Raw genomic sequence first — 17,356 nt, 5'->3', positions numbered from 1 at the left:
ACTATTCTTTCCTCCGCGATCGATATGCGTCGGTATGTCATTCAGACATCCTCTGAAGAGAACACGATTTGGGACAGCCATAGGGAAGTTTCCCGTCCCGATCAGGTGGCGTAATTATAATGAGCAAGGCACGTTTAACACGCCGGAAATGAATCGTGTCGGGAGACATGTACGAAGAGCGACAATCGTGCTGGGCGTTCGCTGTCTGATTATTCGAATTATCTCTTTTCTTTGCCCTCTATGGACCTATATTCACATTGCCTGAAGTTATTCGTGTCATCGTTGCACTTTCCCCACACTCAACTCTTCCGCTCCCATCAGCAGCTGTTCAGTCTTCAGTGTCTCAAAAAGCAGAGTTGATAAGATGGAAACTGAACAACGACGCAGTTAGGATATATAGTCATTGCAAAGAGACGAGCTCGATAAGATGAGATTTACGTTTTTTCCAAGTTTCTAGAAACTCTTATTTTAAAGGGATGGCATGGTATTGGTTGAGATGAGGATTTAGCTTTTAACTTTTTGTGAGATACTCAGAAACCACTTCATGAAATGTTAAAGAGTATACAATTCTATGAGGAATACATTAGTTTATTTCATGAAAATCGGTTTTGAAATGGCTGAGACATCCTCAAAAAAGATGGGTCCCACTTTCTATTCGGATTCGATTTCGGCCATTTCAAAACCAATTTTCATCAAATAAACTTTGAATTCTTCTTATGCTCTTTCATATTTCATAAGAGGTTTCTCATTATCTCATAAATAATCTGGAAACCTGAAGCCTCATCCCTACCGAAACTATACCATCTCTTTACACACCTCTGCATTTCTGTACATTTAGTATGGCGGTATCAGACATCTGGATGATGATAGGTTTTTGCAGACTTCAGTCCTTTTTCACACTATAAAGAGCGAATTGAGCGTCTCCTTGATTTGATTTGTGCTTGTTGGGTTGTTTTTGTAGAAAACAAACACGATGACAATTATAGATTAAGCTTGATCGGGGTCCCCTTTCACAAAACGTGTTGTCGGTAACAACTGCCACATTTCTACCACAAATTTGCTCTCAACCAATCAGATGCAAGGATTTCAGTAACTTGTAACAACTATCGTAACTTGTTCTTGATAATAAGTTCTATGAAACGGATCCCTGGATTGACGCCCCATTATTAACGCAACGATGAGATGAGGGCGTCCTATTACATAAACATAATAAACAGCCGAGGGGAATAGAGAGAAGGCCAAGAGTGAAAGCGAATGAGTTTTATTAAATCTTCTAATTACCGGAGGAGAGAAGAATTTAATATATTCAGGTGTTTATGTCATTTACACACCGTCATAAATCCACACCGAAAAACATTCAAAGTGCAACCTATAGCAAATTCACATATCATTAAGTATGTGTAGGCCTATATTAATTTCGTTAGACAAAGTTTTTTTTTTCAAATATTGAGCTAGAACGAATATGTAGACCATTAACAGATATTGCCTTGCTCCTTATTGTAATATCACTTGAAAGAAACTGGGGACAGCTGGGAGTTGTATTTTCCCCTCGGGACAAGAAAAATATCATCTCTTGGGGAAGATATATTTCCCGATGGGGATGCCAAGTGTTATAATATCATATACCTCTAAAAAGGCAATATCCGCACAATATATTAATCGCGCTACTCTGCTCTAAATTTGCATCCACTTCCTCTAGAAATTAAGTTTTCTTGGTTTCTTACTGGCCCTTTGATGTGAGTGCTAATCTACTGTACGTGGTTTACTGCATCTGCACACGTGTACATCACCTATTATACCATGACATTTTCGCCGCGACTCGTGGGGACAAACAGTTTGACGCCGCCAGCTGTATAGGGCCTACCTGGAGAAAAGAATGCAAGCACACCTATGCCCAGGGTGCGACGTGGCGCTAACGCGTTCTCTGACGCTAATTCCCGCCCAGGCATGCCGGGAATACCCCCGTTCCGATGTACCTCGGACTTGATGTGAGGATGCTGTCACCTACCGACAAAAATAATAACTGATCTGTTGAAAGCGCAGGCGGGAGTGCACCATATATACGCTCGAAATTAGATCTCTTCTTCATTCCAAACGACAGAAATGATGATGTAAAATAAAAACACAACCAAAATGATTGTTTAGTAAACCAACAGCCATAACCGGCAAGAAGTCAAAGCCACACAAAACTAATTTTCACCTGCCTTCAATCATCAAGCTTTACAATCATGACAGATCAAGACCTTTCGAACCTTATTCCTTGACAGACAACTTCACATGTAACTAGCAGAATTCATGTAGGGAATAGAAAACATGAGTTGTGGCCTGGTTGAAAAATTACATGTGATGTAGAGGGTGAGTGATGCTCTTGGTTTGATTCTAAAGAACTCATTACACGATCAATAAGAAAAGATCAAACTGATAATGATATGTGTCAAAATGTTAGTAAGAGATCGATCTGCGTTCATAAGGGAATGGGTACAAACTTTCTTCTATTGGAGCTTAACATTCAGACCTCAAAGCTCAACGGGTTATTTTGGTTTAGTACACTCTGAGTACTTTGTGATCTTCATGACCCGGATGCTTCACTTGAATATTTTATAGACGACTTTGGACATTAAATCACTGTAATTCTATATAGACAGCACGATTTGAACTTTCAATTATTTTCTCAATCCCAATCACATACATACACACACAGAGTCGACAGATAGACAAAAAGAAAAAGTAGAGATAAATAGATGAATAGATAGTAGGGATAAATATACGAATAGATAGATAAGATAAACAACGACACTTTTGAAAGTTGTGGATCTGAATCACTTCTAAAACTATCTGCAGGATACATCTGCAATGTTGCAACTGGAAAAAAAAAAGACTAAGCTAAATTGGCGTTTGTTTTGTGTTCATGGAGTTGTTTGGGACTTGATGGCGTCCATTTGTCATATTATAAGAAGCGAAAAGCCAATGAATACATGGCTAACTAACCTGAATTGTACAGATAATTAGCCCTTTATTTGCTCAAGGGGGCTTGGGACAATACAAAGGAAGGGAAGGACCCCCCCCCCCCCCCCAAACACACACACACACACACCTCCACCTACATGTACCTGTTACGACTTATAGTACAGTATAGTCTGGTTTCCAGACCCTTTGCCAACTGGACTCCGCGGCGACGAAGTCGCCGCCTTTGCCGAAGGCAAAGGCGCGAGAAAATCAACTTAAACTATACTAGTTTTCGACGTTGAGGGCGTCAATATCATGGATAGCGAAATAGTATGGGCAGAGGGTCTGGAAGCCAGACTAAGTACAGTAGTATTAAACATATTGATTCCCATACACCTCCTGCTTTCGTCTATCCTTGCTACTTCAACCGGTTGAAAAAAAATTGGGAGGGAAGCGGGTGTTTTTGGATGGTGACTCCACTTTGCTATACATGTATAGCATTGCTCTATTTTTTAGGTCACAGAGTTGAAAACGCAGCGAGCGGTCGAAATTGATTTACGACAATGTGTGCGCCATCCGTCTTACGACTGTTTTGCTGCGTTTTTCTTTTCGTTTTTCTTTCCACATTCCGCACCCTGTTTCCCCCCATAACATGATGAGAGTCACAAAAATTGCTTCCCCCTCTGTTACAAACATTCATACGGTTGAGTGTACCTCAGTGTACCTCCTAAAAGAAACCGAACAAACTCTATACAACAAATGCAGTTTAGTGATACAGCTGTACTGACACAAATGTACACTCATACACACACACAAACATGCACACATACACACACACACACACACACACACACACACACACAGACAAGACCAATGGCATAACTCTTGAGGTCCTTTATGATCATGATACCTCAGGTGACAGTTTCTGCGTTCGATTACTCCCTGTTCCAACTTGTACGCGTTTCAACGCAGACAACTGTTCATTCAAACCATCGAAGGTGAATTACCTGGTACAAGTAATTGCTTGAAAATCTGCAATTGAAATTTAATATAAGGCCTATACTAGTTGAAAGGCCACCTTAAACTGGCTTCTCGAGTAAAGGCAATTATGAAGTTGGAAAATTTTACTCCAGCAGCAACACCGTTATCACTAAAACCATCATCATCATCATCATCATCCCCACCACCACCACAACCGGCAACAGATACGTAACAAAAATTTCAACAAAAAGACACACATGCACAATATAAATGGCTAAGTAATTGATTCTTCCATTTAGCATAATCAACAGTAAAGGCCCTAAAGCTTGACTCAAGGGTTTAATTGGAAGACAGTGCATACGGCAGAGGAGGCAAATGAATCATTCATCGGATAACTTTCATGCACGGAAATTCCAAAATTCCGTATCATCTGTTCCATGTCCCCCATTATTCCCCCCCCCCCCCCATTCCCTCTCGCGATTTTTTTTTCCGTAACCCTAACGCGTCGAAATTGCCAATTGTGTCACTTGAGCGAAGACTATCAGTGTACTTGGCTGGTTTTGTACGCATGCGCTTGGACTTCTACTGTACAGTATGTACACATATACCAGTGGCATGGTCGTCTGCTAACACAGAATCAGATTCGAACATAACAACGGGTTTGTGTGTAGGTGTGTGTGTGTGTGTTTAAAAAAGAAGGTGATTCAGCAGCACAAGTGTGTGCGTAAGGCAGATATGGATTGGCTTGAAGTTACTAAGTAATCAGAAAGCCTTTTCTGAGATATTCATGCAGAATTCTATGTCAAGTAATACGCTACGCATGGTATGATGTGTATATATAGGCCTATATTGTACTGTGTGTAAGAAAAATATGATTTAGAAGCACAAGAGATAAGAATTCGGCTGCTTATTTTGTTCAAATTCATTTCATTGTAAACATGGGCCTGAAATATCGATGAAATTCTAATGAAGAATATCATTTCTGTATTATTCTGTTCGCACTGCAAGTATACACTCAACAGTAACACGTTCCCATCAATCGAAGTTCCAGAGGAAAATGAGAAGTGAGGACACAAGTCGTACATGGTAAATTGGAGCTTTATTCGAAGACGTTTCACATGAGCAAGCCATTTAGCAAGTATATCATTTTACAAAACTCAGCACTCAGTATATCGTGTACAACATAAGCAGGGAGGTGACTCACCTTGCTGGTATATTAGCAGGGAGGCGAGACTAAAATTCTCTCACCTCCCTGGTACACGGGAGGGTGCCTTTTTCAATCAAAGTTACAAATCACTGGTCACTTTCACTGACAGCGATCACTTGTGTTCAGATTATTTATGGGCTGCCTTACGCGGCAGCCTCAAAAGTGGAGTGAGCGTCAGGTGGTGTCCGTTGACAAGCCACGAATGATTTTTTTTTTTTTTTTTTTTGGGGGGGGGGGTAGGATAATAGTGCTGCTTGATATAATGATGTGTACTAAGGCCGTGAGGTAAAAGAAATTTCATTTCAATTCAATTCAATAAGCCAGTTCGGAGATAGCTCATGTGCACATGGGTACAAATGACCTTTCATTTTTCTCAGTTGGTTAGGCACTTCACTCAATTCAAAGCGACATAATGTAGCAGCTTGCCCAACATATCAATTTATGGAACTCGTATTCTAACAAAGATTGAACCTGTGTAGATGAAGTGACCAGAATGGTTCGTAAATCAACACTTTGGGAAGCATCTATTTCATTGTGCTGTTTTAAATACATTAACAAACTTTTTCTGTTAACATTGCCAAATACCAGGCTTGCTGCCAGGTGGATGTACTGGCAGGCACCATTTATAAGGACCATGAATAATCATAGCATTACAGATGCTTATCTAAGTGAAATTAAAAACCAACCTGTCTCTCGGTACAAATGACCTTTTTCTGCTCATGCTCAAACTGGAACACCGAACTGGCTTATTCGATTTTATTGTCCGTTTCTGGAAATTTGTTTTGTTAGCGTGCACACAAGTTACATCAATACATACAATATACAGAGCACACGTGTAACATGGATACATAGACATGATAAACACACAAGAGATATACAGCAGTGACTATGTCAATGTCATTTCAGAAATATGACATTAAAGAAATATTAATCTGTATAAATCAACGTTGTGTTGGGTGTGGTGTGCATTAACATACACAAGTGTGTAAATATGTATCAGATTTATAATAACTATATAAAACTTTTAAACAATATAAATTAATACATCTTTACGTCTAAATAAGTGATTGTATATATCTCGAAGGCTATTTACGTGCGTGTGTGTGCGTGTATATATGTGTATACGTGTGTGAACGTACAAAAATGTAAGTCTATGTTTTTTGACAAAACCGTATGAATTACATCCATACGATTGTTCTTTTTTTTTTGTTTTACAACAGCTGAGATAATAGTAATTTGCTAGTCAACTGTTAGGATGGCGTTAACAGCTGTCTGTGAAGGGTTAGTGTATAGGATCACATTTGTATAACATATAAAATCTACGGTTTAAAGATGTTAAAAGCAATGACAGTATTCAATGAAACATTGTGCCAACATCCATGTGACGTTTACATGAATGGTTAGTCCAGCGTGGCACGACATAACTACGTGCATGTATAAGGTTGAGCCAACATTGGTTCGAAACCAAGATGTTGACTCCACTAGGAATTAATCACCTACACAGTGTTCAAAAATTCATTCTGCCCCCCTCCCCCGCAGAAAAGTGGTGTTTTGATGTGCTCGTCACTTAATTTATGAAGAGTATTTTTGATAATTTTCTCCTTCGTAGGCATTTGTAAAGATATTGAGAAATTTATTTGAAATGTATTTTCCATGATGTTTTGATGAAGTAATAGAACTGATGTCACAGAGGTTATTTGTAAAATATTTGGAGTGATTACTAAAGAGGATGAATTTAAAATGGAATACTAACATGTATTTTAAGGGTCCTGTTTACCGTTGAGAACAGTGATTTAAAAAGTAATGTTCAAGATATCACTTTTGATGCATGTGTAGGTCATTCCACATCCCACCATATAAAACGTTTTCAATAAAGCATGAAAAATAAGGAGAGATCACTATTTTTCTCACTAAACCATAACTGTAGACGGTTTAATCTGGAAACATTTATATTATAACTATTGTACACATTTTGTATATCTAAAAATACATAACATCGATGATAATGGTTCAAATATTTACATTGGTTGTTTCTATCCCTAACGCACATTTAAGAACTACTTTGAAGCACCAATGCTGGGTTTTTGTTTCATATGCAAAAGGTAAATGATGCCTTTACGTTAGAATATGAAATTTTGCATACATGTACTTTCTTTTCTATTCTCTTGTATAGGAAGTCGCTGGAAACGTCATAGATTGCCTGATTTTCTTGATCGATTATAATTTGTTGAAAATTAGAATGATACCTTTCTTAAGAAAGTTTTCCTCAATCTTTAACCAATAATATTTTCTTATTTGCCACTTGAGGTTTTTTTTTTTTTTTTTTTTTTTTTTTTTAAGAAGTTATCTTTAGTTTGGACTTCCCCTTACTTTAGGTTTCAAATACAGACCTGTAAATTCATCTATTTCAACGTTTGACGTTGTATCTCAGATCAGCAAAAGTTGTCGATTTCTACAGCCTGGATGCATTAGGATGCGTGCAGAAAATGCACAGAAATTGGTTAGGAAAAACATATATCACTAATACTAAAGTAGTCATATGAACGGTTGAATTGGCAGAAAGGGATGGAACAAACTTATGAACATCCCAGCTAGCAGACGGAGGTCAAAAAGACGTCTCAATTTGGTCGCAACTACATGGTCAAAGTTGTCGCAAGTCTGAAAATGACCAGAAAATGACGTAATTTCAACGTCTCTTTGAAACTAATTTATCACGTCATGTCATGGACCTCTTGATGTGTTACGTCAGTTTTGCGACGTATTTATTACCTAATATTGGTGACATATTGATGACATAAAATTTACGTCAATTTTGCGACGTAATTTTTACGTCATAAACGTATTAATGACGCAATCTACGTTGGTTTGCAACGTATTCATAGCGTTATTTAAATGACGTCTTAATACCGTAATATATACTTTGTTTTACAACGCATTTATGACGTCATATCAGCGACGTATTATAGTGAAATTTTCTTCAGTTTTGCGACGTATTTATGACGTCAAATTAGCGACGAACTAAAGACGTAAAATTCAAGTCAATTTTGTGACGTATTATTCATGTCGTATTTACGACGCACTAAGTGAAGTAAAATTTACGTTGCTTTGCGATGCATTTATCACGTCATATTAATGACGTATTATAACTTGAAATTTAGGCTACATTGTTTTGGGACGTATTTATGACGTTATATTAGCGACATATGAACGTTATGTTCACGTCAGTTTTGCGACGTCCTTGTGACGTCATATAATTAGGCCTACGAATTATAGAGTGTTATAGTTATATCAGTTTGCTTTGCAATGTGTTTAACGTTAAATTTACGTTGTTTTGCGACGTGTCTATAACGTTGCATTAGCGACGTATTAACGTTATGTCCACGTCAATTTTGCGACGTCTTTATGACGTCATTTTATTAGGCCTACGAATAGTTTGATAGAGTTATATTGGTTTGCTTTGCAACGTATTCATCACGTCATATTAATGACGCATTATAACGTTAAATTTACGTTGTTTTGCGACGTATTATGACGTTATATTAACGACATATGAACGTTATGTTCACGTCAGTTTTGCGACGTCTTCATGACGTCATATAATTAGGCCTACGAATTATAGTTTTGTAGAGTTATGCCAGTTTGTTTTGCAACGTATTTATCACGTCATATCAATGACGTATTATGACGTTAAATTTACGTTGTTTTGCGACGTATTTATGACGTTTAGCGACATATTAACGTTATGTTTAAGGCCTACTAATTATAGAGTTATATCAGTTTGCTTTGTGACATACTGTCGTCAGAATGACGACATTATCACGTCATTACTGTCGTCAGAAAGACGTCGAAACTGTCAACAATAAGACGAATTTTTGTTCAAATGGAAGATATAAAGATGACGTCATTATTTAGACTTCAGAAAGGCGCAATAATTGTCGTTTGTTTAACGTAAATAAGGAAAGAAAGCAGACATCATTTAGGCGTCTTAAACTGACGCCAGAAAGTCGTATTTCTGCTGAAATGGATGACGTCTAAAAGACGACATATTTGTGACGTCTTTCTGACGTCTGGGTTGTTATACAAAGACGTCATAAAGACGTGTAAATTACTAATTTAAAGACGAGACTGACGTCAAAAAAAATCTTTTAGACGAAAATAAACAAAGATACTGGACGTCATATTAACGTTTCAAACTGACGTCAATATGTATTTTTGCTCAAATGGAAGTTGTCCAAAAGACGTCATTGGTGGTCATATAAGAGTCTTCTTAATGACGTGTAAATAATTCTAAAGACAAGATGTACGTCAGAACGTCATGAGCACGTCGTTTACACGTCAATTCATGACTTTTTAACGTATATTGGAAAAGAAAACAAGGAATACATCTGAAAGACGCCTTTTCTTCAAGAGCAAGGGAAATGGACGTCATTTTGACGTCATTTTGAAGTCGTGGCAAGTTGGTTTATCAGTATTTCAGTTTAAGATCTAATAAAGCGCTTGTGAGCACCTCAAGGTACAAATCATGATAAAAATCTAACCTACCCTACTCCTGCAAATGTCCTAAGCCTTATATCTACGTCTACCACCTATTCATATATAGTTGCTAGCATTGTTGTATCACGTTTAAGGGGAAAAATTTGTAATGCTTTATGACATGGTTGCTAAACTAGGTCACAGCAGGCTCAATCTTGAAATATATAAATATGTGTTCATAAAACACGCTGAAGTTTGAATAACAAACATTTTTTTAACAATAGAGTGCTTCTGACACTTTTATGATTATAACCAGAATGTTTACTTTTTCAGACGTGAACAACGACCAGCTGTGACCTCGCTTTCTTTTCTTTCAGAATAACTCTTGATTACGATTTTTACGTTAGCATACACGAAACTTTGCAAGTAACGATATACTGCACACCTACCACACCCACACAAACACATAGACACACAAACACACAACACACATTGCACGCACTCGCACATACACACAAAGACACACACACAAAGTGCATGGAAGGTTTTCAGGCGCCCGCCGTCGAGTTTTCGGTGCAAACACACACACACACACACACATTGCAACATTGCTGATAGATTCCGTACTTTTGTCCAGGCTTGGTATGGAGCTATATAGGACACCATAATATGATGGCTAACATCGTTTAAACGTATATCAGTTTCCTATAAATGCATATTATAAAAACGCGTAAGTATAATCTGTGACTCTGCACAGATGCTTAAATTTGGCTTATATCGGGTAGATTAATTTTCTTTTGGTTATCCTTCACCATTAGAATAAATGAAATTAATTTGTGCCAAATAACAACACATTATAACACGATCGTTTCAAATCGCTTCCACAAATGTGTGTTTATACTCATAAACTCATGAACCCACCTGGGAATCTGATACCAGTTTATGCTAGGTGATTGTTTCTATATCTAATATATTATATCGATCATGACGTTTCATAAAAAGTTACGAGTATAACAAGAACTCGAGTTTTGGAGCGCGCTCGGTAACCAGCTAACACGTGTGAATGCGGCTAGTGTTCTTATAAACAAACAAACAAACAAATCAGTGTTTTAATATTCAATCATTTATCTTCATTATTTCATTGAATCGACTTACAATAAGGGTGCTAGGCCATGTGGGCATTGAAGGGAGGGATCGAGTAGGAATATATTGATAGTCGCAATGCTTATTATAGACTGATGATAATGATGAAGCTGAAAATATGCAAGAGATTTCGTGAAGTTGTTGATGGATTGGTGACATGAAAAAAAAAAAACAAGTATTGATAAGTGCAATATGGTGGAGGAAGATTGCTTGTGGTAATTTGTATACGATGGTAATACGAGTAGCAATTATGGTGATGATGATGATGATAAGATGATATCCAGTTGTGAAAAAATAAATGATAGTAATTTTTTTTGTTTTTTTTTTCCCTCACTGGGATATTTATTATTCTCTTTTGTAATACATCATATTTCAAATAACATCATACTTTTTCGAATTCAATACAATATAATATACATCAAGAAAAAAGGTGTCTAAAGAGACATCATTTTTTCTGAAACACTTGCAACTTGTGATTATTTCTTGCAATAAATTTCTCTTTATCATAATATTCCCTTATACTATATTTACATAAATCAAAATGAGTTATTATTTTTCTTATTTTGTGTTTATGGTCGATCCCACAGAACTCTTTTCTGTGATCGATATCTCAGTTTTATAATCTAATTGAAGCAATGACGGTAGTGATGATTGCTTGATATTAAAGGAAACCAAATCCCAAAAGAGCAATATGGATTGAGTGAACGCAGCAACATTAGTGAAAGTTTGAGGAAAATCCGACAATCGATGCAAAAATTATTCATTTTTATAGTTTTGATGTTGTAATCACTGGATAAGGAGACTACTAGAGTCCATGACGTCATGTGTGGACAACAATGTAAAGAAAACACGAAGAGAATTCCACAAAGAAATCATTTTTCATGAAAATTACACATTCCATCAACTTAATTGATACTGACATAAGTTCATATCATCCCCCCTACTTTCTGAAAGCGGTTTTTATAGTATCCCCTTATCCAGTTGTACCAACATCAAAACGTTAAAAATGCATAACTTTTGCATCTTTTACAATTGTGCGATTTTCCTTTAACTGTCACTGATGTGTTTTACTAATGTTGCTGCTTTCACTCAATCCACATTTTGGGTTTGGGTTTCCTTCACTGATGGTCGTTTTGGTAGAGGTAACGAGGCACTTGATGAGGAGAACTATAGGGTTGGCAATGATAAAGTAAACATAAAAAAATATAGACCTATCATCTATATTGATAGATCAATTCAAACCGTACGTGATATTAGAATGAAAATGAGTTGCTGTTTGCTTTATAAATGCTGTTTCAAAATGCCTTTATAAAGCTGATTGAATTAATATATTAATATAGAGATTTTATCGATCGAAATCGATGATTACTCTCCCCCAGCTTCTCTTCCCTCCCCATCTTCATCTTGGATGTTAGTGCATGAGAATTTAATCATATATATCTTGATCTACATGAACCTGAACTAAAAAGGAGCCTACTACGCCTTTCTGAATCATTTTTTTAAAGCACAATCGTCGTGAGGTTGGAGAAGACCCAAATTAACCAAGTAGTGTATTCATGTTACCCAATTAGACCTAATGCCCACTTCGAATCTGATTCTGCGTGGCTTAATAAACATGATCAATGTTAACAACAGCAATTGCTGCAGTTGTACGCCTATATAGGCCTATATAATACTTATATCATAATTCATTCCAAGCTTAGATTTCCAATTTACTTTTGCAAGATATTGATGAAAACTTCGAGTTTGCATCTTAACAACAATTTGTACTCTATGACTGAATTTCTCTTTTCTAATGTTTTCATCGAGACGCTCAGCGCTTAGAAACATTGTAATAAGCGCTTTATAAATGATATTCATTATTATCATTAACAACGCAAGTCTTGCGAGACAAAGGAAAAGTGTCAGCAGACGGCGAACAAAACCACAGGAATACCAGTAGTGTAAGCAGACGGCAAAGCAGAACGCGATGCCGATGGCGAAGTGGAAACACACACACACACAAACACACACACACACACACACACACACACAAAGCCGTTGTTATGACAGTTCACAAGGCGGCGTGCCATTCTCACATTCTAATCTGATTCTGTGGTTAGCAGACGACCATGGTACTGTATACAAGAAAGCAACACGAGTATCGCAACCAACTAGTACACTGATAGTCTTTGCTCAAGTGCCACAATTGGCAATTTCGACGCGTTAGGGTTACGGAAAAAAAAATCGCTTCCCTCTCTCTCTCTCTCCCCACACCCTCCCCTCTTTTCCTGAACCTTCTTTTGCTCCTTATAACATTCAATTATATAACTTTTATACTTCAAGGACATTGCCGGGGGGGGGGGGGGGGGGGTGGGGCTGTGGTCATGGGGGCGGTGGCCATGAGGGAGGGCTTTTGAATCTGACCTGTGATATTGGAGAGCACAGTAAAGGTCTCGCTATAATGCTCTCTGTTACATGGCGACTGGTTGACTGTATGAAGTTCAAAAAATAAGAAATAAAAAGGTACCACAATTTCACATGTACTTCTCTAGTTACGAGCATGGAATGTGGTGTGAACGGAAAGTAAATGATGGGTGACGCTGTGTACCGGTTTTGCCTGTGACACAAACAGGTTAAAAAATACCCTGTTGACGAGTTGACGAATGAAGTCTTCAATCAATTTAGAAGATTTGAGAGGGAAAATCAATTTCAGGCCATTTTCGTATTGCCAATTTAAATGAAAAACAGTTTACTGTAGAAATGAAATGTGTTCTCGAATTCCATATACCGTTGCCGAATGCAGCAGTCTTCCAATACAGAAGTATTTGCAATTTCCGTGCAGATAACAATATTTTGTAATGGAAGAGCATGCGTCAAATTTCAATCGTTTCAATGGTCAAAGGTGGCGCGACCTTTGGTTACAAGCCGTTCTGTGTTTTCGAGCGTATTTTATCTGACGACTATATTGTTCTGCATAGTATTAATAGTAACAGACGAAAAAATGCCCATATCACATTTTGATCACACTGGATGCATATTTAGAAGTGAAGATGGAACTTGAATGTACTGGTTAAAGGGTGTGTACAGTTCTGGTCGAGGTGAGGATTTAGCTTTTAACGTTTTGCTAGATATTCAGAAACCACTCTATGAGATGTCAAAGAGCATGCAGTTCTAAGGGGAATCAAAAGTTTATTCGATGAAAATCTGTTTTTAAATGGCTGAGATATCCAAAAACAAGGTGAAACAAAGAGATCCCAATAAAGTTGTGGCATGTCGCCTTTTATTAGTAGTACTTTTTTGGATATCTCAGCCATTTGAAAACCAATTTTCATCAAATAAACGTTGAATCCTTCTTAAAATTACATGCTCTTTCATATTTCATAAGAGGCTTTTCATTATCTCACTTAGGAATTTTCAAAACATGAATCCCCACCTCAACCAGTACTGTACAGTCCCTTTAAAGCGTAATAGACGAACATGATAAAAATGTTGAATTTGGAAGGCACACCGTTTACGTCTCTATCATGTTCATACACACAGGCACACATACAGATACAGTGTATGTAACGTTGCATTTCACATCTTCCCATCTGATGTTACAAATGGTTTTTTTTTTCAGCTGTCGCTATTATTTTACACTTCATATCCAAATTTGACATTTAGACTGTGAACACGGTGAGATAACTAAATTTGACATTGATTTTCTCTGACCAATTGTAAAACCACTGAAGGTTTCGTGTATATTGATCTACATGTCGAGATTCGTATCTTGCAGCATTTCGAAACTGCGTCTTTTGATTCCGGTTTAGTAATATCGAGTCAGTTTACTAAAAAGAGAACTCTGATTAGAAGATTGTGCGGAAACGACGTCATTTTTATCGATCGGACAGGAAAGATGGTCACGTCGAATTCTGACGTCACAATGCGAGTCACCGATAAGACCGCCATGCGTGAAATCGGTCAGTCAATAGGCTTTTCCATGTATAAAGTGATTGCTGATTTGTTTGTGTATTGTTCTTCCATGATTCATCCTCGCTTCTCCCCCTTACGGCACGCTCCTTTGTTTACCAGCCCAAATTTCACAGGGTCAAGAAAGGGATTGTTCTATTCGAATGTCCAGCATTGTTGACGCGAGACAAGACCTCCTTGTTTAAGGATTTAAAGGCCAGACGAATGAAAGGAAAAACAAAATCCCATAACAAACGAAACAAACAAGGGTTCCAAGAAGAATCGTATAATGAACATTTTAGTTTTTGCTGGTCTACCAGCTAAAATGGGCGGGGGATGTGGAAATTTCAAAAGATTTTTTCGTTATTTTTTTTTACACATTAGTTATTTCTGAATTCTGGTTCTCATATTACCGACAACACGACTGCAATAACCTTATTCATTACATCCTTCGGTACACTTCACCATCACTTTTGCTTGGCAAGCAGCAATAAACTGTCTTCAGAACATCCAACACTTATTATGGAATCATTGCATGATGCGCAAGAACAAAGAACGCCCTATGAAACATGATAGATATTTAATCGGTATAATTACCTGTTCCGCCTTGAAGAAGACAATATTGTGTAAACAAGTGGCTGTAAAATTAGGAAAAATGTTAGTTTGTAGCTGTCCTCAATGGTCGTAAGGCCACAAAGACTTAAAAAAAGAGGGGGGGGGGGTTAGCCCACCTCACTGGTGAGAAAGAGTGGTGGGTTGAGAATCATCATTCCACTAACAGTATGAGTTAATTGCTTGTGCGTTTTCGTCCGAAATTGGAGCGATGAGTATAAAATGACAGCAAAACAGGTGTCCGCTCGCCACCTACGCAGTTTCTACTCTATTCAAAGGTCTACTGTACCATTGACACGTTACTACTCGGATCCAGCATGGAGCTGCCATCTTCGTCGTGGATCCGGACTATTCAGGGATGACAGCACTGTTTGAAATCCGAACGCATCAGGCACCTGTAGATGCTCGATGTCAACCGCTGGCATTATAGCCGATATGTCAAGCAGTGATAGCTGACAGGAGAATGCATCAATTTGGAGAGTGCATTGTAAATAATGTTATGAATATTAATGATGCCACTCTGACGACATGATTCTTGGCAAACGTTGTAGTCAATAAGATCACTGCAGGGAAGAGGATTAAAGTTTCTCAGGGGTATGATGTATAGGCCTATTCATTATGTTCATAGGACGAAATAAAGGATGAACTAAGTATACTCAGTCGTGTGAACACAATCACGGCCGCCGTTGCCACAAGACAGTACACATTAATAAGACTTCGCTTTCGAGAAATCCATTACTCAAACACACGAAGATTTGAAGAAGAAACACAAGAAGATATGTAGAAGCGTGCACTACATGTCATTGTTCATGATCCATCTTTGTTTACCATCATGGCGCAAAATGACAGAAATACTTGAAACTAGCGAAATGGACGCATCAAACCAACTGTTTTTTTTCTCTTTCAAAACACTTCCCGGCATGCGGCAGAACAGACGCATGTTTCACTTTAAAGTTTCCTTTTTTTTTTCTGTGCAGAGAAAATGTATCAAATAGACAAGGGAGACGGAACCTCCCTTAGATACACCCACAGGAGGGTCTTTTACAATCCAAATTTGGCATATATTGATCGTGATGCAATTTATGAAACTGAACGTTCAGTTCACTTATATAATCAAAATTGCTTCAGTCGTGAACGTTATTTGTGGCATGTGGCTACGAACATTTACTGCTAAGAAATGATCTCTAGAGATGAAATTCCATTCACTTACCTGGTGTTCATAGATCCTCTCGAGTCCTTTTCCGGAGAGATACGTTCCCAATGTTCCGAGAAAAGGCCATCCTTTAGGTCCAGGTATATCCTCGAATGATTTCGCATGGTCCGACTGTGTCTGTCCAACCCTCGAATGGGTAATTTCAGAATGGCTGCTAATAGGACAGGTTCCAGTGGAAACGTCCCTGTGATCCAGTGGACAACCTTCAGTTCGCACAGGTTGGGGTTGGACCAGTGAGGAACCAGGCCCTGTGGTTCTCGATGTCTCAGTAGCCGAGGCAGCGGGGAGCGGGTACGAGGAAGCGTAGACACCGTGTGTCGTCTGCGGTTTCATACCTCTAGACGCACCCGATCGCGCCCGGGAGAGAAATCGCGATAGCCGTGTAGCCATGTCTCCGTAAGACTGAACTCCAATCGCTTACCGGTAAATCTAACCACACAGTCAGGAGAAGTTCAGGCCAGCTTTCTTTGTGCCACTAAAATAACAAGCTTAGCTACTGCTCAGGGTTATTATTTTTTCCCCCTTTCGGAGAGCTGTACACACACGAGACTGCCTATTACGGCTGACAGTTAGCGGAGCGGAAGTAGGTAGCGCGGAGCTGATTAGGGGCAATCCAATCGAAGAGCCAATTACGCAAGGCAAAGCATGGATTGTTTCCGCTCGCCACCAAATCCGCGCTTGCTACTGCTTTCAACACAGGCTGGAGGAACAAGAAAAGCGCTCTCAATGTACGCACACCCCACTCACTCACTTTTTTTTTTTTTTTTTTTTTTTTTACAACCCAAGACAGCACTGAACAGAAGAAAGAGGCAAGAGAAGCGGTCCTTCTGCCTTCATCCTCCCAGAAAGAT

The 17,356-nt window shown here is 38.3% G+C and overlaps 1 protein-coding gene across 1 annotated transcript in view; it reads right to left on the bottom strand.

Annotated features, from left to right (window-relative positions):
• Nucleotides 1-17,107, bottom strand: part of LOC140233049 (cytochrome P450 27C1-like) — a 66,288-nt gene extending 49,181 nt beyond the window's left edge. Inside the window, exon 1 of the mRNA XM_072313159.1 lies at nucleotides 16,503-17,107. Within this exon, the coding sequence (XP_072169260.1) occupies nucleotides 16,503-16,895 (393 nt within the window). The 5' untranslated portion in view covers nucleotides 16,896-17,107. The remainder of the gene's footprint in view (nucleotides 1-16,502) is intronic.
• Nucleotides 17,108-17,356: the final 249 nt, after the last annotated feature.

Source organism: Diadema setosum, chromosome 9 (genome assembly GCF_964275005.1).
Source record: "Diadema setosum chromosome 9, eeDiaSeto1, whole genome shotgun sequence".
Classification (NCBI taxonomy): domain Eukaryota; kingdom Metazoa; phylum Echinodermata; class Echinoidea; order Diadematoida; family Diadematidae; genus Diadema; species Diadema setosum.
The sequence above is the reverse complement of the archived record's forward strand: the minus strand, read 5'-3'. Positions and strand labels throughout refer to the sequence as shown.